This window comes from Pan paniscus, chromosome 19 (genome assembly GCF_029289425.2).
Source record: "Pan paniscus chromosome 19, NHGRI_mPanPan1-v2.0_pri, whole genome shotgun sequence".
Classification (NCBI taxonomy): Eukaryota; Metazoa; Chordata; class Mammalia; order Primates; family Hominidae; genus Pan; species Pan paniscus.
The window spans coordinates 64,477,484-64,501,343 of NC_073268.2; the positions used below are offsets into that span (position 1 = coordinate 64,477,484).

General features: G+C 49.9%; 1 protein-coding gene across 4 annotated transcripts in view; it reads left to right on the plus strand.

Moving 5' to 3' along the window:
- STX8 (syntaxin 8) overlaps window positions 1-19,943 on the plus strand; it is a 327,440-nt gene extending 307,497 nt beyond the window's left edge. For 2 of the 4 annotated variants that reach the window (XM_003818086.5, XM_057300232.2), the window contains one exon: window positions 19,769-19,943. In XM_003818086.5, the coding sequence (XP_003818134.1) occupies window positions 19,769-19,836 (68 nt within the window). In that variant the 3' untranslated portion in view covers window positions 19,837-19,943. Of the gene's footprint in view, window positions 1-8,364; window positions 8,523-19,768 lie in introns of those variants that run through there. The other 2 variants (XM_063599242.1, XM_063599243.1) reach the window with 1 other exon arrangement.
- Window positions 19,944-23,860: the final 3,917 nt, after the last annotated feature.

A 23,860-nucleotide genomic window follows, 5' to 3' on the forward strand; every position in this document is an offset into this window, starting at 1 on the left:
ACCCCAATCACCTTATCCTCAGAAGTGACGCTCCAGATGCAATCATTTCCCAGTCTTTCCACTCTGCCACAGTGACTCCTTGGGCCTCAAATACTTCTTTTTTTTTTGAGACGGAGTCTTGCTCTATCGCCCAGGCTGGAGTGCAGTGGCGCAATCTCGGCTCACTGCAAGCTCTGCCTCCCGGGTTCACGCCATTCTCCTGCCTCAGCCTCCCGAGTAGCTGGGACTACAGGCGCCCGCCACCATGCCCAGCTAATTTTTTGTATTTTTAGTAGAGACGGGGTTTCACCGTTTTAGCCAGGATGGTCTCGATCTGCTGACTTCATGATCCGCCCGCCTCAGCCTCCCAAAGTGCTGGGATTACAGGCGTGAGCCACCGCGCCCGGCCTGGCCTCAAATACTTCTACTGATCCTTCTTGCTGATAGAATCCATGCACAACAGCTTTTACGCCAACCATGTTCTAGAATTGATGGCTTGGGATCTTGTCCACTTGTTTTCAGTAGGCTCAGTAGTGGCATTGTTGAATCTGCCCACATTGCCTGCAGGTCTGTGTCTCAGAGCTGAGTCGGGGTTGAAGAGCACCAGTTCTGGCTCTGAGTTTTTACTTAGGAACGCCAACTGTTTGCTGCCACACTAACAGCCAACTCCGAAAATGGCAGCCTCCCTATGTGAAGGACCACTTTTAGGGATCCTCAGATAATCTGCTGTTCACAGGAGGACGTCTTTAGGGTGGTGAATTGTTTGGGGATAGTACTGAATCGGGGGGACATCACTGCGGCCTCATCCCCCAAGATGAAGGACAGGCTCTTGCACTGCAGAGTGTGAATACTCCTGTTTGCATACCGTGTGCTCGGGGTCAGAGCTCTGCAGCCTGACTGCCCCTTTGCTCTTGTGTATTTCCTAGATCAAACTCTAAGCCCCGATGCCACTTTTGGTAAGAGGCTCCTTTTCCACGATCCAGTGTAGAACAACTTTGAAGTCTCTCTCTCTCTTTTTTTTTTTTTTTTTGTTCTTACTCCACCAATCTTCATGGTGCCCACAGGGCTCACAACTCTGAGGCTCTCGTGCTGCTCCTAGTGAAAGGTTAGCAGTTGACCAGTGTGCTGGGTTGGTTGCGCCCTAGTTCTGCCATTAAGCATCTCACTGCAGCAATATCCTTAAATTAGGGTTCCAAGGCCTAGAGAGGAGAGCATATGGGAGGGTCTGGGTAGAAGATGCATATCCCTTCCGTGAGAACAAATCTGAATGGCCTTTCATTGAAATGCTCTTAATTTAAGCTTTTTTTTTTTTTCTTTTTTTTCTTTTTAGGCAGAGTTTCACTCTTGTTCCCCAGGCTGGAGTGCAATGGCACGATCTCAGTCTCACTGCAACCTCTGCCTCCCGGGTTCAAGTGATTCTCCTGCCTCAGCCTCCTGAGCAGCTGAGATTACAGGCACCCACCACCACGCCCAGCTAATTCTTTTGTATTTTTAGTAGAGATGGGATTTCACCATGTTGGCCATGCTGGTCTTGAACTCCTGACCTCAGATGATCCACCTGCCTCTGGCTCCCAAAGTGCTGGGATTACAGGCATGAGCCACTGTGCCTGGTGAATTTAAGCATTTTTATACATATAGGTATACAGGCTGTTGGAGGATTTTTTGAGTGCATAAATCTCAAAGTCTGTTTTCATGATAGAGTCTGTAGAGTGAGGTAGAGAAGGTTTTCAAGAAAAGCCTGGCAGCCATGTTTGGTTGCACTGAGAGTAGTCGCGCCCGATGGCAGGAGGCTGCTGCGTTCAGCTCAGAGGTCTCGCTCGTGCTGTGGTGTCACACAACACGGGGGATATGGGCAGCATTGAGCACTGAAGGCCATCACACATGGGGAAGGGTCATAGCGCTTTCTATCCAAAGATTGGAGATCGGGAATGCCACGTTGGTAGCAAGAACAATTTCCAGCAGGTGAGACTAGTAGCTAATCTCAGTTGAGAAGGTACCATGAGCCGGGTAGTATGCTTGGCACTCAGCATTTTCTCTCTTTTTGTCTCCATGATGGCTCTGAGAGTGGAGGGTTATTATTCTCCCACTTTTCGGCATAGAGGATTGGATCCCTTACTCAAATGACAGTGCCATGGTCTGAACACGTGCAGTCTGCCCTCGCAGCCCATGGTGTTTCAGCTCTTATGCCATACAGCTTCCAAAGAGGGAAACCCTGAACTCACACACGCGTTCACCCTTTCACACACTCTGTCATTTTGCCGCATACGTGGGAAGTGACACACAGTACTGGAAGCTAGTGGGCCAGGGAGCTTCAGACTGCGGAATGTTGACCACTTGAAAGTAGAGATGACCTTTTGAACACAGGAGAGCCCATTTTTTCTGCCCCGACAAAGGGGACAGGCTTCAGAGCCACACTGAATAACTATGACAAATGTTGTGGTTACTTGGGAAAAGACTTGGCTGAAAGCAAAAGGCCCACGTCTGGTCGCTCTCTCGTCAGCCCCTTATTTTTCTTTTCTCCCACTGCCCTTAAACAGTCATATTTCTTCTGCCCTCCCCACCGTGGCCCTTGGTTATATATAGTCCATGTCACCTTGGAGGCCAGAGGAATGTGGAGATGAGTTGGGGGCCAAAGTAGCCTCCAGGATGACAGAGTGGCTCTCCACCCAGAGCACCAGAAGTGGCACTAGTGATCCCACCTTACTGGAAATGCATTTACCCGAATTCTTCTACACTCTTGGTGACATCGCGTGTCTACTATTTCATCCTACTTCCACCACCGTGACCTGGCTTCCTCTTGATTTCAGCCACCAGCTGGTGGCCAACACTTTGCAGCTCTCAGCCAGCATGGCGCTGAAGTAAAACGACCGCTAATACAGGCAAGCGTCATCAGTTTCAGAAGCACACTTCTCATCTGGGCATAGAATAGTCCAGAAGGGCCATCTGAGGAAGAGCTGCTGTCCAGGAGGTGGCTCACTGCTTCTCACTGCAGAAAGGACCCCATGTCCTCACAGACCAAGCAGGCTCCAGTGCGCTGGCTGGGACACCCCTGTTCTGGAAAGTGCTGGCACCCACTGCCAACTTCTTCCTCTCCAATCTCCTTTTTCTCCACTCCATAATAACACCCCTCTGTGTTTCCAGTTGTCATTACGTCACCCTTCATTCCAACCAACTTTCGTAATGTGTTATTTCTAAGCCTACATCTTATTAACGTTTAAGGATGGCAGTTTCCTGATGGCGTGTAGGAAGGCACCCTAGTCTTACCCGCAATGTTTCCAAATCCCACTCTAGGATGTCTGGTTTATGGACCATATCAGCACTCCCTCCCTGGTACCCCTAGGACTCGAGGGAAAGGGGGTGTGTGCCTTTCAGCCACCCCGTATGATAAGCAATAGGGGAAGAGGAGCTGGATTTTCTTTCTAGCACTTACCGCCTTCTAGTCCACTACATTAGTTACTGACCTGGGTTTTTGTCTGTCTTCACACACTGAAGCCCCCCTCCAGCACCCCCAACAAACACACACTAGGATGTCAATTTGGTGAGGGCAGAGCTTTCTGTCTGTTTGGTTCATTGTTGCAGCCCCAGTGCCTAGAACAGTGCCTGGCAGGTGCTCAGGCAACATGTGTTAAATCAAAAGCCACAACAGAGATGCAGGACACAGAGGATATCAGTGTTATTTCTGCTTTCCCAACCACGTCAGGAGTGAGGACCTTCTGTTTCATTTGTTGAGTAAACGTGTATTGAGCTGCTCAATGTGTAATGTATATAATGCATACAAAGTGGATAGCAAGTGCCTAGCGCCAGTAATGGTGCCGGGCATGGCTCTTGTTAGAAGCACTGTGGTGGCAGGGGCAATGTGCATTTGCCCGGGACCTGCCTGAGCCAGGCCCCCAGTGGGCCCTTACACAGTGTGCCCAGGAAAGGAGGGATCCCCAGTGGGAAGGCTCTAAGCGACTAGCGTGTCCCATCCAGAGTGTTCTTGTTAGCTTTGTTTCAAGAGGGTGAGCTCTCCTGCCCCAATCTGGGCCCCAGAAACCTCTTGCCCTGGAACTGGAGCCCATCTCATATTCACTTTGACTCTTTAGGACATCTATAGTATTAATCAAAGATTGCTTGTAAAATAATAGGATATGTGACCGTGAAAGAGAAAAGTTTGGAATTTGGGAAGGTGACAGCTTTTTTTTTTTCTTTTCTTTTCAGACTGGGTCTTGTTCTCTCACCCAAGCTGGAGTGCAGTGGCACAATCATGGCTCACTGTAACCTCTACCTCCTGAGCTCAAGTGATCCTCCCACCTTAGCCTCCTGAGTACCTGGGACCACAGGTGTGTGCCACCACACCTAGGTAATTTTATTCTTATTTTTTTGTAGAGATGAGGTCTCCCTATGGAGCCTAGGCTGGTCTCAAACTCCTGGGCCCAAGAGATCCTCCCACCTCAGCCTCCCAAAGTGCTGGGATTACAGGCGTGAGCCACTGCACCTGGCCTTTCTTTTCTCATCTTCTTTACTTTCCGAAGTTACTATGATATATGCATATTGTTTTAAATGCTTTTTCTACTTGAAAATTTAAAACCACGTGAAGCATTACTAGTTCACTAGAAATGCCCAGAAAAGGATTTGCCTTCTTGTTCTTATATTACTACTGAGAATTGTTGTTTGCAATTTGGCAGAACCTACCCATTCTGGTTATCTATTGCTGTGTTTAAAAAATCAGGCTGGGTGCAGTGGCTCATGCCTGTAATCACAGAACTTTGGGAGGTCGAGGAGGGAGGATTGCTTGAGCCCAGGAGTTTGAGACCAGCCCTGGGAACACAGGGAGACCTCATCTCTACACAAAATTTAAAAATTATCCAAGTATGGTGGCATGCACATGTGGTCCCATCTTCTCAGGAGGCTGACGTGGGGGGATCACTTGAGCTCAGAAGGTGGAGGCTACAGTGAGCCGTGACCATGCCACTGCACTCCAGCCTGGGCGACAGAGTAAGACCCTGTCTCAAAAAAGGTAAAAGATCACCCCAAATTTGGCAATGTAAAACAATTGTTTTGCTACACTTCACAATTCTGTGGGTTAGGAATTTGAAAAGGGCTCTGCTGCCTGGCTCTGGCTGAAGATTTTCATGCAGTTGTAATATAGTCAGTATAGTGGTGAAGCTGGAACCCAGTGGGGCTGGCTGGGCATCTCTTTTCTCTGTCTTCTCATGATCTCAGGGTCCTTCCATGTGGTCTCTCCATTTGGACTAATTGGGCTTCCTTGCAGCATGGCAGCCTTCTAGCAGTTGAACTACTCACATGGTGACTATCCTGAAGGAGCAAGGTGGAAGGGTGTGTAATCTTTATGACCCAGAGTCGCAAGTCACAGAGTGTCACTTCTGCCATATTCTGTTGGTGAGGTAGTCACAAAGGGCTTATCAGGTTCAAGGGGAGGGGACCCAGGTCCTACCTCTTGATGAGAGCAATGTCAAAGTCACATCATATGAAGAGTATGTGGTTTGGGAGAGAGAAATGCCGTCAGAAAATACAATTAGCGAGACTATCAAAATAAAAAATGCACATACTCTTTGCCCCAGGATTCCATATGTAGGAATCTATCCTACAGAAATTTGTGTACACGTGCACAAAGGTTTATGTTCAAAGATGTTTACTGCAGTATTCCTTTTCATAGCAAAAATTTTGAAATAACCTCAAAGTCTAGTAACAGGGTATCTTTTGAACAAATTAAGGTATAAAATAGTCTGCAGCCACTAAAAAGATTGAAGGTAGGTCTCTGTGAAAGACATTTAAGACAAATTAAGTGAAAAAAGCTAGTCATTAGATACTACTTATATTAGAATTCCATATGAGACGGAGTTTCATTCTTGTTACCCAGGCTGGAGTGCAATGGCGCGATCTCGGCTCACTGCAACCTCCGCCTCCCAGGTTCAAGCGATCTCCTGCCTCAGCCTCCCAAGTAGCTGGGATTACAGGCATGTGCCACCATGCCCGGCTAATTTTTTTGTATTTTTAGTAGAGGATGGGGTTTCTCCATTTTGGTCAGGCTGGTCTCCAACTCCCGACCTCAGGTAATCCACCCGCCTCGGCCTCCCAAAGTGCTGGGATTACAGGTGTGAGCCACCGCACCCGGCCCTTTTTGCTTATTTTTTAGAGACAGGATCTCACTCTGTCACCCAGGCTGGAGTGCAGTCAACAGATATTTCTGTTGGGACTTTAGCCCCTTCAGAGTAAGGAGATGCAACCCAGACGGGGTGTCCTCAGAGGCAACATCTTGGGACTATCCTTTCAAGACTAAAGTAGTAAAGCAAAAGCATGCTAATATGACTTTTATGTTTTTCCAATTAACTAGACACAACTGGTGATTTTTGCTGATCACTCTGCTAAAAGATCTTGGTTGCAAATAAGCAGAGATGACTTTGGCTCGTTTAGGTTAAAAAACATGTAATTTGTGGCCGAGCGTGGTGGCTCATGCCTGTAATCCTACCACTTTGGGAGGCAGGTGGATCACAAGATCTGGAGATCAAGACCATCCTGGCCAACATGGTGAAACCCTGTGTCTACTAAAAATACAAAAATTAGCCGGGCATGTTGGCACGCACCTGTAGTCCCAGCTACTCAGGAGGCTGAGGCAGGAGAATTGCTTGAACCTGGGAGGCGGAGGCTGCAGTGAGCCGAGATCTCGCCACTGCACTCTAGCCTGGCGACAGAGCAAGACTCCGTCTCAAAAAACAAAAAAACAGAACAACAAAAAAAAACAAAAAACACCAAAAAACAAAGAAACAAAAAACATGTAATTTATTTGAGTGATGTTGAGTTATTTGCAGGAACCCGAGGGATGATTGAGCCAACCAAGTATAAAGACAAGTCTGAGCAAAGGCAGGGCCTGGGACCTCCCGAGCTAAGTTTGTGGCCCACCCCTCGAGTGTTACCATTACTGTGACTGAGCCCCAATTGTGCTCAGTTCAAAATCCAAAATCCCTGGAGAAGAGAACCTTGTTGGCCTCACTTGAGGTCTGTTGCATCAGCTGTGCATATGGAGGCAGGGTTAAGTTGAACAGACACGGCTACTGGGCCACCCCAGGAATATGTTGTTTCGATGTATGGAACGCAGGGCTCAATTCAGATCTACCCCATAGTCTTTTGCATCTTGGTCAAATGATTTCCTTTTTAACAAATGAGATAAGCATTTGGTATATTGACAAAGCCTTATGGTAGCAGCGATGCCTCTCTGCCCTGCCTTTGTAGAACTTTAGTAGTAATACCCTGGTGTCACCCTGCCAGGTGTCCCTAATTGGTGCCAGGTAAAGTATCCAAATAGGACAAACGGAGGGGTTTGTAATGCCGAATCCACAGCCTGACTGGAACCTTGCAGGAATCTTCCGACAGTCAAGAGGGAATTGTCAAAACAAGATATCCGTAACAGAGTTCCTGACTGTCTTTTCAAAGACACTTGAATTTCTGCCAGACTCCAGACAGATTCACATTCCCAGGGGTAACACACAGCACAATGAAGGGATATTTCTTAGCAAATATTGACGTGCCAGAGAATTGGCATTAAATTATTGGCTTGACAACTCCTAACCTGCTGCTCTTGGTGGCTGATATGAAGGATTATCTATTTACAATTGAATTCTGCCCTTGACTTGTGGCAGTTGCTGAGCTGAGCTTATTTCAGGGAAGGGAAATGAATAACACCTTAAGAACACAGATGGGGCCTACAAACTATTCAGCACTTTCTGTGCAGGAAGCGACAATAGTGGCAGAGTTTTTACACACTCCCTCTAAGGAACGGCTATCATCTGCAGAGTTTCGTGTTTGTGTTGGGCGTGGGTAGAGATAGGGTTGATTTTTCTGCCTTTCTCATGAGACCCACAGACCCAGGAAGAGCCAGGTATACATCTTTGCACCCATTGGAGCCGACACACAGTAGGCACTCAACAGATAAGAGATCAGTTCTAGTGTGGGTGAGTCTGAGTCTCTTGGGTAAATCTTACCAGGGCAGTGCTGCTATTCAGCACTGGGACAGCCTCACCAGCCACTCTGACCTGACTCGCCCTGGCCGGGCCGTGAGGTCTCACATGCGGTCTCCATTGACCAAGCGGCGGCCTCACCAGAGTCCTGTGGCCGTGACTGCTGCTCCACGGCCACCTGACGCCCGGCAAGGTGCTCATGCCTGGATCCCAGACCCCAGATCCCAGGAACCTGCCTTTCACTAGGCTGCCGTCCAGCTCTCTGCCCCGTCACCTGCAGTCTTAATTCCTTTTAATTTCCTGTTTCTAGACCAGTCCTTTTTTTCTCTCATCCCAACCCCCACCCCTTCCAGGTCACCTTCTCCTGATTCTCTTGCTCCCTCTGGCCCCCAGATGTCTCTCTTCACACCGTTCTCTTTTCCGACAGTTGCTGCCTTCTTTCCAGTTGATTCTTTCCACGTTTCTGTGTTCCTGCAGAGCAGTGCCTCATCAGCCCGGTGCTGGGCACCAGCTCAGGCTGGGAGTGGATTCTCTCCAGGTAGGGGCCTGGCCTTCTGGGGAGAGGGCTGAGTTTCCAGGGTGAGGAGGGTGCCAGGTGCCTCTCTCTTCCCAGTGTCGCCTCAGCACAAACCCACCCAGGCACATGGGGGACACTGGCCTGGCCACTCTAAAGAGCCACCCCAAAAGACCACAGTTTTTTTATTTGTTTGTTTGTTTGTTTGTTTGTTTTTCTGAGACGGAGTCTCACTCTATTGCCCAGGCTAGAGTGCAGTGGCACGATCTCGGCTCACTGCAACCTCCGCCTCCCGAGTTGAAGCAATTTTCCTGCCTCAGCCTCCTGAGTAGGTGGGATTACAGGCGTGCACCATCACGCCTGGCTAATTTTTGTATTTTTAGTAGAGACAGGGTTTCACCATGTTGGCCACGCTGGTCTCGAACTCCTGGCCTCAGGGGATCCACCTGCCTCGGCCTCCCAAAGTGCTGGGATCACAGGCGTGAGCCACCATGCCAAGCCTAAAGGACCACAGTTCTGACCTTCAGGAAGCTGGTACTTTTCAGAAGAATTTAGCCAGCCTACATTTAGCCAGCACCGGCTGTGTGCCAGGCCCTGGGCCGTTACAGACATCATGCCATCCTCTCGCAGCTTTGGGAAATGTGTGCGTTGTCCTACGTGGCCCCTGAGGGGGCCCAAAAGCAGAGATGTTGGGTAACTTGCTCGCAGAGGCTAGAAAGGGCGGGCTGGACTCTGCAGGCCCTTCCTCAGCCTACTGTCCTGTGTTCCTCCACCGCAATCTTGTCTAAAGGCACAGACTGTTACATTCAGTCAGCGTGATACAAAACTGAGATCCAGCTAAGATTCTATTTGGGGGCTGATTGTTTTGCCCTGTAACATGTTTCTTTGAGGAGTCACAGGCACGTGTCATAGTTTGTGGCTTACAGGACGTCCAGGGCCCACCCAGGTTGCCTCCTCCCATCCTAACCTCCCAGTTCCCCCAGTCAGGCCGAGCTCCCTGATGCTCCCTCCCAGAGAACATGGCCATTCACCCAACGCCAGTCCTGCCGCCAGCCTCTGCCTTCCTGGGCTCACTGGAGGGAGTGTGGGATGGTCAAGCCTTAGAGGTCTCGGCTCTTCTTTTCACTCTGCTTAACTTCAGAGTCCCTGTTTTCTCACTTATAAATTGGGGGAAATTGTTGCCCTGCTAGCCTCATTGTCTGATGATGAAAATAATATGGGACTTGAGTCCTGTAAACTTTCTGAGCACATGTTCCTAATGGCATAACAGTACGTTGATTCTTTACTTTTCTTTTGTTGTTGTTGTTGTTTTTCCTTTTTTTGTTTGTTTTTTTCTTTTTTTAAGACAGGGTCTTGCTCTGTTGCCTAGGCTGGAGTGCAATGGCGCGATCTCAGCTCACTGCAACCTCTGCCTCCCGGGTTCAAGTGATTCTCCTGCCTCAGCCTCCTGAAGAGCTGAGACTACAGGCGCCCGCCACCACACCCGGCTAATTTTTGTATTTTTAGTAGAGACGGGGTTTCACCATGTTGGCCAGGCTGGTCTCAAACTCCCAGCCTCAGGTGATCCGCCCGCCTTGGCCTCCCAAAGTGCTGGGATTACAGATGTGAGCCACCGTGCCCGGCCTTCTTGACTTTTCTTTTAAGAGACAGGGTCTCACTCTGTTACCCAGGCTGAGGTGCAGTGGTGCAATCACAGCTCACTGCAGCCTCGAACTCCTGGGCTCCAGCAGTCCTCCCACCACAGCCTCCCGAGTAGCTGGGATTACAGCCACACATCACCACAGCCAGCTAATTTTAAAATACTCTTTGTAGAGGTGGGATCTCGCATTGTTGCCCAGGCTTTATTCTTGACTTCTGTTCTTGTGACACTACTACTATTAATATTATTCTTTTTCTTTTTTAAAATTTAAATTAGAGACAGGTTTCCACCATGTTGCCCGGGCTAGTCTTGAACTCCTGGGCTCATGTAATCCACCCGCCATGACCTCCCAAAGTGCTGGGATTACAGGCGTTAGCCACCATGCCCGGACACTATGACTATTATTTTCATCGTCATTATTATTATTGTTATTTATGCAGCATGGCCAGACGCACAGGCTCCCCTGCCCCTGGGTTCCTCTCCACCTTTTCTCCCGCGTAGCTGAATGTGTTATAAAGCCGGGTGCTCCTTGTGGTTTGCTTTAACCTTCTCCTCCTCCTGCCTGTGACCCCGTCCTGTGACCCCTGCTCTGACCTCCACTTCCTCACTGGTTTTTAAAAAGTCTGGGCCTTTCACAGTTCCTCTCACCTGGTGTCCACTTGGCTGTGTTCTGCCTGCCTGCTGACCGCCGCCAGCATTCCGCCCAGCACAGCTGCCCTTCCTGTAGCTAATAACTGACACAGAGGCTGCCAGACATTCCACCCTGAACTTCCAACCTTTCCCGGATGCCCTCATCACCGCCGGGCCTCGGAGAGAATTGCTCCCTCTGTTTCTACACTAAATGCCACCCAGGTGTTCCTCTGTTTTTGCTACTCTTCCTTCTCTTTTGGAGAGAGTGACATTTGATTTCTGTTGTTAAGCTGAGAGACTGGCTCTGTTGCAGGACATTTACGGAGCACCTGCCACCACTAGGCACCCGTTTCAGGCAGGGTGTAATTATTACGAGGAGTAATAATTATTGTTGGGAGAGTTACCATTTATTGAGTGCCAGTTATGTTCTAGAAGTTTCATGTACTGTATCTTCCGAAATCCTCACAACAAGCCTGTGAAGTCAGGATTTTTCAGTCTTGTTTCAGAGATGGTAGAACTGAGCTCCAGAGTTAAACTTTCCCAACGTGTCATAGTATACCAGTGGCAGATTAGAAGTCAGGTCTTCCTGACTGTAAAATCAGTACCCCTTCCACCGCACCAGACTGCATTCATCTGTTTTTGGAGATTCTATGGCCTAAGGAAGGAATTATTAATAAAAAAAGAACCAAAGGTGGAAGGGAGTCATTTAAGAGCAATGGCCTTGCTGCAGATACCCTCGGATTCCAGGACAGGCTGGCTGTGTACGGGCTGAGCAGTCTTCATGGAGGACATGAAATACAGAGCACGAGCCTTCAAGGCTTCGGCCCTGCCCTGGGGCGGGCAGAAAATGGGCTGAGGCTACACTCAGAGGGGAGCGGGCAGAGACTCCATTGATGAGTCAGATGCAACCCCCTGGAGCCGCAGAGGAAGGCTGGCCCACAATACAGAGAAAGAAAAACCTGCAGAGTTGAGTTGGATGCCAGGCTAAGAACAAAACAAACTCAGAAAACCAGAGATGACTTTTGCCAGTGTTTTAATGAAAGCATTATTCGGGGGAAATTAAAATGTAGAACTGTGGGGAAAGATAGATTCAAGAGGGGTGTGATCAGAGGCAGGTAGGTCCTCCTCTCCACACCCCCAGTGCCTGGTTTCCCCTAGCGCAGCTGAGCAGCGGCTGTAGGAAGGCTGCTAGTGTCACACCCTGGGTCCCCCAGCAGAGCACACACAGCCCCTGGAGTGGGCAGGTCTGGGCAGAGACCTCAAGCATAGCCACCATTCTCCAGCCTCTCAATCTGGAAATCAGAATGTAAATATGCTCACCTTCTCTGCACGGCGTCTACTCTTTTCTTCGTGTATTTGCCCAGTCGTGGGATTAAAGGGAACATTTACATGAACTTTTGAAGATAAATATTCCAGTTTTGTCTCTTCTCCTGCTTATTCCCCACCTCAGCTCAGGAGTCTGCTGTGAAAAGTCTGTTTGATCAGTGAGACTGATCACTGGTTAATACATAAGCAAATGTCACCTATTGACAGGCACAACTGCCAAAAAAATAAAACAAACTTTAGGAATTGTCCCTAAGAAGTGTCCTCTGTTCATCTTTAAGTTTAGTAGCTACATGGGGGTTGCCAGTTGGCCTAACTCTTCTGGTGTGAAAAGCGAGGCAAACAAAAAGAATATGCTTTTTTTGTTTTTGTTTTTGTTTTAAACAAAATCTCGCTCTGTCACCCAGGTTGGAGTGCAGTGGCGCAATCTTGGCTCACCGCAACCTCCACCTCCCAGGTTCAAGTGATTCTCCAGCCCCAGCCTCCCAAGTAGCTGGGATTACAGGCACCTGCCATCACGCCCGGCTAATTTTTGCATTTTTTAGTAGAGACGGGGTTTTGCCATGCTGGCCAGGCTGGTCTCAATCTCCTGACCTCAGGTGATCCGCTCGCCTTGGCCTCCCAAAGTGCTGGGGTTACAGGCATAAGTCACCACGCCTGGCCAGAATATGTGTTTTGGTTCAAGACAACCAAAATAGTAGTAGGCAGCTAAGGCGGCTTTCCTTGCAACAAAACCAGATAAAAAGACTCCTGGATAAAGCGCCCTTCACCCCTCCCTGCCTCTTGCTTTCCCATCAGCCTACCTGCCACGTTCCCCTGCAGCTACAGGGCAGAAGTGGCCAACACAGAGATCCACTCTCTCTCGAAAAGTCAGCCTCCAGATTCTTTCCCCTCCTTCCCCTCCTCCTCCATGTCAGTAAGCACTGAGAGCTGTTACCTACACCCAACTTGTGGCAGGGGCGTTGGCAGCACAAGCTCCGTATTTTGTTCGTTTCCAGTGTTTCACTGGAAAAAAGTATGGACCATGACTCCAGATGAAAAATCTTCAGAAAACACCATTCCTGAGAGACTGTGTTTAATATCCTCTCCCAGTTTGAAAAGGAGTTTGTTTTCTTACATCTTTTTTTAATTGCCATGAGCTGGACTTGTAAATATTGTAAGTGGTTGAGTAATACTCATCTGGTAAACTGACCAAAGGAAATGGACATTTTTTTCCACTCTTGTAACCCTGGCATCCCATGCCTGCCCCTGAAAGGGACTCTTGAGTATTGGAAGGGAAAATCTGCCTCGCCAGGTGCCAGCGGGCCCAGGGCAGGAGCTGAGTGAAGTGCAGAGAAACGATCCCGAAGTCAGGAGCCGCAGCAGGTGTTCTGTGCTAGGGTTGGGGGCAGAGAGCATTCATTGTTTAAGAAGTTGGCAGCCTCCCAGAAGTTCAACTGTCTTACCTTGTTCTGAAATGTCAAACATTTCCTTAGCTGGGGGAATGGATGAGTAGAACCCCCTGAGGTTTAAGAACTATTCTGAGGCAGAAGAAGAAAGTTCTGCCTTTCACACGTGACCGAGTACGATGTGAGGTCCCATGTCCCTCCGGCAGGGGGGTCGGCTGCGCCCCTGAAACTGGGGCCACCTTCCTACATCAGAAGAGTTGCCAGCTCTTCCCTGCCTCTGCCTTTAGGAACCGTCAGACCCTCTGTGGTTATGTGGGTAGTGGGGGAGTGTGTGTGTCTTTTTAATGGTGCCTTTTAGTGATACTTACTGAAATATTTGTAGATGACCTATGTCTGGAATTTGCTTCAAAATAATATGCAGGAGACAGGGAGCAGGTGAGGGTTTGCATAAAGCCAGACAGGCCATGAATGGATCCTTGTGAAAGCTGACGGATGGGCTCATCACTGTTCTGCGTGCCCTTCGGTCTGCTTTTGTATATGTTTAAAATTTTCCATCATAAAACGTAAAGGAAGGGAAGGAGGGAGGGAGAAAGAGAAGAGGATGAAAAGAGAAGAAACTCTTTATCCCAGTGTTTCAACCCCAGTGAGTCTGAGCCTCTCTCCCCGAGGGACCCCCACACTGTCTCGAGTCAGGATGCCTCCACTCAAGCTCCACTGGTGTAGACAAGGGTGAGCGTGTGGGCAGAGGGGTCCTACCCACCTGGATTCCAATTCTAGTTCTTCCTCTTACCTGCCAGAGGGCCTTAGGTAGGAGAGTTCACCTTCTAGAACCCCAGCTTCCTCAGATATAAAACAGAGATGAGGGTTACTTACTGTGCAGAATTAAACCAAGTAATACACCCATAGCACTTAGTGCCAAACCTGGCACTCATGACTATTTCATGAACGGTGTGGCTCAGCTTTCCCTGGCTTCAAAAAGATCCCTGCTTACTCATTCCGAAACATCCTTCAGAGGAGAGAAACTCCATTCAGAAAGGTGCCAGAGCTGGGATCACATTCGAAGAAAGCCAAACTTCTTAAAGAAAAAGGATTGCCGTGATAAGGTAGATAAACACCTTCTCTTTGACCCAAAGAATCCAAAAGACAGCAGTTGGCTTTTGCTTATCGCTGTCACCTGCCATCTTAAAACGACCTCCTCGATTGACCCTCAGTATATACCAGTTTACTTAAGCCTGTTTAAAGTCTCCCCCTGTTTGCTCTGAAAGGGTTTAAAATATAAAAGCCTTATTTGTCATGGCTCCTAAAATCCCTCTTTTCATCTTGGGACAAGAACCCAGTTTATCACATCTTATCAGCTTACTGTCCAAGATGTCCATCACTCAAGTTCATTTTCATTTATTTATTTATTTATTTATTTATTTATTTATTTATTTTGAGACGGAGTCTCGCTCTGTTGCCCAGGCTGGAGTGCAGTGGCACAATCTCAGTTCACCACAACCTCCGCCTCCCGAGTTCAAGTGATTCTCCTGCCTCAGCCTCCCAAGTAGCTGGGACTACAAGCGTGCACCACCATGCCCGGTTAATTTTTGTATTTTTAGTAGAGACGTGGTTTCTCTGTGTTGGCCAGGCTGGTCTGAAACTCCTGACCTCGTGATCCACCCGCCTTGGCCTCCCAAAGTGCTGGGATTACAGGCGTGAGCCACAGCGCCTGGCCCATTTTCATTTTTTATAGATAATGTGTGCCCTGTCATGCCTTTCCTGGGGCACAATTTGTCTAATTCGCAGCATCTGTGGTAGAAAAATTAGCAGCTTAGTCACGACTGTATTAATAATAGTTCCACTAGACCCACCCACCATGCGCTAAAACTGTACTATGAAAGCTCTCTGCAGCTCTTCTGTGGAAGAGCATTCTTCTCTCTTGTCTCTGTAGTATTGTGGGTTGGCATTGGCCACTTTTTGAATTTTCTTACTCATTGGCCTTCTTGCCACATTTTCTCAGCTTCTCCCTCTCTGCTGACCACTCCTTCTATGCCTCTCTTGACTCTTCTTATCCCTTCCAAAAATTCGATACATTTACTCATTTGTTTTATATACACACACACACGCGTGTGTGTGCGCGTGTGTGTGTGCCTCTTTCCTGTGCCAGGCTCTGTTCTAGGTACGGGGGATATGGCGGTGAACGAGAACCCACAGTCCCTGGTGTAGATGTTCATGTGTCCAGGAGAGACAGACAGTAACTGAGTACCTAAATAATGATTCAAGGCTGGGCGCGGTGGCTCACGCCTGTAATCCCAGCACTTTGGGAGGCCCAGGAGGGCAAATCACTTGAGGTCAGGAGTTCGAGACCACCCTGGCCAACATGGTGAAACCCTGTCTCTACTAAAAATACAAAAATTAGCCGGGCATAGTGGTGGGCACCTGTAATCCCCGCTACTTGGGAGGCTAAAGCAGGAGAATTGCTTGAACCCGGGAGGCGGAAGCTGCAGTGAGCCAAGATCACGTCACCGCACTCTAGCCTGGGCGCGAGACTCCATCTCAAAAAAAAAGATTTAATAAGAGTTACCATGGAAACTTAGGGGGGCAAAGAGGGCACAGGTAACTGGAGGATGACAAAGAGTTCCTTGGGAAAATGCCACTGAGTTTGAGGGATTAACTAGACCACGAGTGGGGAGCTCCCAGATGGAAAGGATAGCGCGTGTCGAAGCTGGGAGGCAGGGCCCCTACCTTCTGCATCAGCCTGTTGGGGGCACCGGAGACAGCCAGGATGGCTCAAACACAGCGCGCAGAGTGCGGCTGCAGGGTTGCTGGGTCAGACTGTGCAAGACCCCCTTGGCCACTGTAAAGTTTGGATCTCAGTTTCAGCCACTGGAGGATTTAAGCAAGGAGGTGACCTGATCTTCTTTACATTCTGAAAAGCTTGCTGTAGTTCCATCGTGGAGCAGGGACCGGGGAAAGCAGTCCCTCACTGCAGGGAGCCAAATCAGGGATGGCAGTGACTGCGCATGCCTTGAGGCCTCTTCCCTTGGACTTCACGCTCCGGGTGTATGAACCAAAACCAGATGTGTGTTTTCCTCTTCCCAATCAGTTGTTGTTCTTGATTTCTTTGTTCTTGTCATTTGCTCCGCTCTTCTCATAATCACCCTGATTTGACAATTCACGGTCATTCATACTGGCCTCTGCTCCAGGCCATCAGAGCCTCAGTGTGGAGCCTGCCTTGCTGCACAGAGCTTCTGGGCCCAAGTGTCCTCCCAACTGTGATCCCACTGGAGCTTCCTAAAACACCTCTCATCCTCTCCCTCATCTCCTCAGCTGCCAGCCCCTCCCTGTCATCTTAGGGTGAACCCAGGCCTTGGAGTGCCAGGGATTGCCCCTTCGCCCCATCCCAGCCTGTGCCTGCCTCCTCATTCTCGTTATCTTCTCCTCATGTTGTGCAACATAAACCTTCACCCAGCCAGGACCAAGTCTTCAGCTGATCACCACACAGGCACCAGAATAACCAAGAACTAGTGAAGCTCCTGCCCAGGGGAGCTTTTGGTCAACCTGAAGATGTTTCTGGAGCAGAAATCAGTGAAAAGATTTGTTCTTCTGCTTCTGGCAAGAAGATGGACTAAGATATTCTCACATACACACACATACGCATACACACACACACCCGTATCCCTACCTTCTCACTGCAGATGGACTAAGATATTCACACACACACACACACACCCACCCCTACCCCTGCCTTCTTGCTGCAAGCATCTTGAAATGTTAGGTAAAATAGTGTAATTCCACCCACCCACAAATGTTAATGCAGGGCTGAATTTACAAGGAAGAAAGGAAATCCCTAGATGAAAGAAATGAAGAGTGCATTGAAGGCCAGCGCCTAAGTGGGCGAACTGATGCTGCAGATGGGTCATCATCATGATGATGGAGAGCAGGAGCCAGCAAGCCTCTGGAAGAGGCCAGGTCGTAAACGGTTTAGGCTGTGCAGACCACAGACGGTGTCACATCTCCTCCTTTTACCTTTTTGACAACCCTCTACAAATATAAAAACCATTGTTAGCTCGTGGGTTGCACAAAAACAGAGCACAGCTAGATTTGGCCCATGAACCAAAGTTGGCAGAGCCTTGAGGTAGACTAGGATGAGGTTTTCATCTACAGGAAGACGGGGGAGAAACCTTGGGGCCCCAAGAGAAGCGTCTCTCAAAAGATTGGATCATCAGAGAAAGAGCCCATATCAGAAAAATGCAACCACAGTCACAGGTAGATGACAAAGAAGCTTGCCCTAGTTTGTTTTTTCTTTTCGTTTTCTTTTTTTTTTTTTTTTTTGAGACAGAGTTTCACTGTTGTTGCACAGGCTGTATTGCAGTGGTGTGATCTCAGCTCACTGCAACCTCTGCCTCCCATGTTCAAATGATTCTCTTGCCTTAGCCTCCCAAGTAGCTGGGATCACAGGCACCCACCACCACACCTGGCTAATATTTTTTAAACATATATATATATATATATATATATATATATATATATTTTTTTTTTTTTTTTTTTTTTTGAGACAGAGTCTTGCTCTGTTGCCCAGTTTGGAGTGCAGTGGCACAATCTCAGCTCACTGCAAGCTCCGCCTCCCGGGTTCACGCCATTCTCCTGCCTCAGCCTCCCGAGTAGGTGGGACTACAGGCACCTGCCACCATGCCAGGCTAATTTTTTGTACTTTTAGTAGAGATGGGGTTTCACCATGTTAGCCAGGATGGTCTCGATCTCCTGACCTCATGATCCGCCCGCCTCGGCCTCCCAAAGTGCTGGGATTACAGGCGTGAGCCACTGCGCCCGGCCTATTTTTTAAATATATTTTTAGTAGAGACGGGGTTTCACCATGTTAGCCAGGCTGGTCTCGAACTCCTGACCTCAGATGATCTGCCCGCCTCGGCCTCCCAAAGTGCTGGGATTACAGGCGTGAGCCACCGTGCCCGGCCTATTTTTTTAATATATTTTTAATAGAGATGGGGTTTCACCATGTTGGTCAGGCTAGTCTCGAACTCCTGACCTCAGATGATCCGCCCGCCTTGGCCTCCCAAAGTGCTGGGATTACAGGTGTGAGCCACTGCACCCAGCCACTTGCCATACATTTTTAAGTCTCTTCAATATTCAAAACCATGGTGCAGTGCCCACATGGGTTGAGCTTAAGATTGGTATGGCCTGATCCACATTGAACCCTGAGGATCTGTGGAGGGGATTCAGGAAGTCTGTGAACTTGGACCGGAAAGCAAATTGGACTTTTATGTTCACAAATGTCTAATTGAAATTTAGCATTTTCTTTGCTCACGAACATATGCCACAGACTACTGTGGCGTTCAGCAGTCCTGATGGCTGTGCAACCATGTGACCCTGCACACGTGGCTCTCCCTGTTACTTTCTGAAGCATTTTCATGGACCTCTCCTCCTCTGCTACCCACCTCCCTTGTGGGGCCTTGGCAGCTCAAGGACTCTTCAGTGAGCAAACCTTTCTTGAGTGCTTACTTTGTAGTAGGGCGCCCCTTCTCTGTTATGCTATACCTTGTCACCGCTGGTACCTGGCACGTGGTAAACACTCGTTAAATACTGGGCAAGCAAACATGGGAGACAGTGAGCTCATTGCACTAAGTGAGGGCTGCATTCTGTGGGGCCCACTTCATCAGCATCAGGTGAAGGAACAGGCAATGGTCAGTGCAGACACACAACCCAGAGGAGGCAGGGCGGGGCTGGAAGGCAGAGTGGCACCCAGCATGGGCTGGCTAGGAGGGCCCGTGCTCTCCAGCCAAAAATGTCAGGAAATGAAACTAGCAAATACTAGCAGAAAAAGTATATATCAAAACAAGCACCTCTATCGGTGAATATTTTTACAAAGGGGTGACTTAAGGATCTTGGACTCAAGAAGACAAAGTGAAGCCATGTGGAGAATGGAGAAATGGGTTCTAGAATGCTCTCCTAAGCCCTTTGCTTTATCAACGCATCATCAATGCATAATCTGATTGGGTAGTGAGGGTGGCTGTCGTCAGCAGCTTCCGCCCTCCCTTGTGGTCCAAGGTGTACACAGATGCTAGAGTTAGGGGCATAGCAGGCACCCCCTCCTGGCTTGAGTGCTGCCTGGGGGGGCCTGGCCACACCCAGGCCCCTGCCTTCTGCACTCACCATCCTGCAAAGCCAGAGCTGTGTAGCAGCAGCGGCGCCCCAGGCCGCCGACCACCTCTCTCCACTTCGTACAAACTGAAGGCTCAGAGGGAACTACATCCCTCTGAGTCTCTGCAGACACTCAGAATGTGTGACGCTTTTCTGGTAGGAATCATTAAAAGTAGTATTTTCTGCTGCTTTTTTCCAGGGATGATCATGGTGATTTTACTGCTGCTTGTGGCTATCGTGGTTGTTGCAGTCTGGCCGACCAACTGATGGCAGTAAAGAGACCACCAGCAGTGACACCTGCCAATGACAGATGCAAGCCCAACACCCTTTTGGTACGCAAAACCTGCTCTCAATAAATTCCCCCAAAGCTCTGACCTCTTGTGCATTGCTTCAGTAAAGACTTAAAGCTCCGGCCGGGCGCGGTGGCTCACGCCTGTAATCCCAGCACTTGGGGAGGCCAAGGCGGGCGGATCACCTGAGGTCGGGAGTTCAAGACCAGCCTGACCAACATGGAGAAACCCCGTCTCTACTAAAAATACAAAAAAAAGTACCTGGGCATGGTGGCGGGTGCCTGTAATTGCAGCTACTCAGGAGGGTGAGGCAGGAGAATTGCTTGAACCCAGGAGACGGAGGTTGCAGTGAGCCAAGATTGTGCCACTGCACTCCAGCCTGGGTACCAGAGCAAGACTCTGTCTCAAAGAAAACAAAAAACAAAAAAACAAAGACTCAGAGCTCTGGAGAGCTGCCTAGAGCACTGGGCCCAGTTGTGGCCCTTTGAGTTTTGACTTTGGTCATTTTCGTGCTGGCCGGAGGTCCCTCGGGGTCCCCTACCTCACGGTGGCCAGTGGGTTCTGGCCACCCCGCAGTACTCTGGGCATCCTGGGGACACTGGATTAATAGGCAGTTTGAATCCTTGAGGTCTGGCCTGCTTGTGGAAGCCACGTGTCTGTGTAGGAAATGGGTGTATATTCAAGGCCACGTGTGTCCAGGTAGTGGGGAAGGAGTGAGGTGAGGGCTGTGCGGAGGAGCCACACAGGCCTGTGTCTGAGTGTGTAACCACCACCGTGCCGCTCTGCCCCACCCGAGTCACCCCGCCAGGCTCAGCACTCCTCCTAGGGGTGCCAGCCTCCACTTCACAAAAATATTCCTGTGGGAACTGCTATTAGCCCTGGAAGCGCATTCTTTTTCATCTCCTTGGTGACAATCAACTCTCATCTTTCAGGGCTGACACATCTTTATAAGCAGCCAGAATCAAGCCTGTGGAATAAGGCAGGTGGGGCAGGAGGTGGTCGGGCTGGAAAGCACTGTGGAGGGTTCAGAGGGATGAGATTACCGTGGCGCCTCACCTGGCTCCGACAGCCCTGTGTGTTGAGTGTGCGCAGCGCAGGTGTACGTGTGTGTGTCTCAGAAAGGGCAGATGGATGGGGCAGGCCTGCGGAGGACGCCAGGCCCATGGATGGCTGAGTTCATGTTAGCAGGGGTCAGGGGGCCAAGCACCATGTGCTCTCTCTTATACGTGTGGAAAGCAGGCTGGGCCAGCTGGCCTTGCTCTGCCCTCCAGGACGAAAGGGGAAAGAATTAGGGTTGATGATGGGTGATTTCCAAAGCACAAGATTTCACTGAGAAGAAGGTAGGGGATTCACAGCAGGTGAGTTTCTGGTGGATTTGCTCAAGAGGGCATGACCTGAAACCCCCTGTGGACAGACACCAGAGAGAGAGCCACGTGTAGCCTGGTGTAATGTCATTTCCTAGGGACTGAGGGCTCCAGGGGTCCCGGGAAGACCTGGGGTCTAGGAGCCCAGACACCTGCCCAGCTCTGACCCAGGCAGATGGGAAAGCCACCGTGGTCTCTCTGGCAAAGGACAAGGGAGCTCTGGAAGCTCTCACGCCAGCAGTGACAGGTGCAGCCCAGAAGCACACCCATTGCCTCTGCTCACAGCTCACTGGCCAGAGCTCATCACCTGGCCTGCTTCACCACGAGGGGACCAGGAAGTGTCTGGAAGGCCAAGAGCCTGAAATATGCAGTGAACGGCCCTAATGACAGCCACACCACTTACCAGCTCAGAGACCGTGGGCAAGTTACCTTCCTCTGCCTCTGCTCCTTTGTCTAGGGCGTGGAGATGAGGTGTCCTTCCTATTCACAGGGTTGCTGCGAGGATAGAGTGAGTTGGCACACACAAGCACAGAGCGCCCTGCTTGGCTCCGCTGAAAGAAAGTTCCTTCTGGCTGAGGTGGGCAGATCACCTGAGGTCAGGCATTCAAGACCAGCCTGACCAACGTGGAGAAACCCCGTCTATACTAAAAATACAAAATTAGCTGGGCATGGTGGCGCATGCCTGTAATCCTAGCTACTCAGGAGGCTGAGGCAGGAGAATCGCTTGAACCCAGGAGGCGGAGGTTGCGGCGAGCCGAGGTCGCGCCATTGCGCTCCAGCCTGGGCAACAAGAGCAAAACTCCGTCTCAAAGAAAAAAGAAGTTTATTCCCCAACCCAAGTCTAGGCCCAGTGGGCCAGATGCCTCCAAGTCCACATCTTGGGGATCCTGTCCCATGCTTCCACCTAGTGCAATAGGACAGACTGTTGTGAGGATGTGAGCGTGAACCAGGGCCCAGGACAAGGGCTCTCCTGTCTCTATGGAGCCTGATCCCTGCTTCCAGAGAAGCTGCCAACACATGCAGACCCAGGCTAGCCTTGGGATGTCGAGGCCCTTGAAGCAGAGTTAGAAGAATGAAACGGGCTGCGTCGAGACAGGAGGTGCAAAGGGCTGAGAGGATGAAGAGCAGGGGCAGCAGTGAGGATGAGCCATACTGCCGAGGACCTGGATTGTCACAGGAAGGAGAAGGAAAGGAAGCGGGCTTGTTGTAGGTGCGTGTGTTCCTGAAGGAGAGGAGCCACGCTGGACAGGGGACCAAGGGCTTTCTGGTAAGGCGCCCTGGGATGCGCCTCCTCGTCGGGGTGGGGTGGTTGCTAACGGATCATCCAACGGACGATCAAGAATCTGCAGAGCCTCATCTTCCAGTCTTCTGCGAAACCCCAAATCTCTACAAACAGTGTCTCCTTGGAGGGAGCCCCCCACTTTGGGGCTCGGGGGAGGCGGCATTGACAGTCTGTTTGACTTTCTCACCTCCTCTCGACTTGCTCAGCACGGAGCCCCGGCAACTCGTGGGGCGTCTTTGAACCAGAGCCATGGAGTCCTGGCTCAGTCAGACTGAAAGGCCTTTTCAAGCAAAACACTGAGCCGATGTCTGCACACAGCGGCTTCTGTTCTTTTGGCTGAATGGGCTCTAGGCCCGACCCCAGCACTGCTAGCTGTGTGACCCTGGACAAGTTACTTCATTTCTGTGGACCCACAGGCAGGGCAGGGTGGATAAAAAGCTACCCAGGAGGTTAGAATGCAGGGACCTGCCGTCTAGGCTTGGGGCAGCGCAGGCCACACAGGGTGGGGACGGGCCAGGTAGGAAAACCCCGGCTCCCCTTTGCCTTCCTCAAGGGGTGGGTGACATATGAGACCCCCACCCCAACCAGGCCAGAAGTGGCAAGCATTACCCAAGTGGCTGGGATGTGTCCCTTTTGGGGATTTGCTGCCTCAAGAGCCACCCTAGAGAGCGTGGCTAATGTAAAGGTGGCATTTTCCAGCATGGTTTGAAAGGCTTGGCTGTCCCCCCTCAAAGCTGCCAGGACCACAGTCCTGGGTGACCCACAGTGAGTGCTTTGGAGTTGGCTGGGCAAGCCTAAAGCCCTCACCCCAAGCATAAAGAAGAGAGGCAAGGCAGGGCCTTAGTAGCCACCATGTCGGGTGCTTTTTCAATGAAAATAAACCGTGATTAAAATAACAGTGTAAGTACTGTTTAACCTAACCGATTATTAATTATAAGCATTTTAACTCTGGATACCATATAAAGAAATCCAGATACCTGGGTACAGCTGGTACTTTTGTTCCATTTAAACTTCATTTTTATTAGTAACTGTAACTAAACCTTAGCTATCATTAGCCCCAAGACGATCAGCTCCTTTCAAAACCCGCAGGGCCCCAGCCTAGACACGGCCTCCACCAGTCATTTGTGACTTTGATAGGGAAAATTCTTTCTCTGCTGCCTGCAGCCTTCGGCCTGGCTGGGATTGGGCTTTTTCCGTGAGCTAGATCCCAGAAACTCTCCTTCTACGTGGCTGATGCAGGTTGCCGACGGCCCCTCTCCAAAAACTGCCAGCAGTTCGAGACCAGCCTGGCCAACATGGTGAAAACCCATGTCTACTAAAAATATAAAAAATTAGCTGGGCATGGTGGCAGGCGC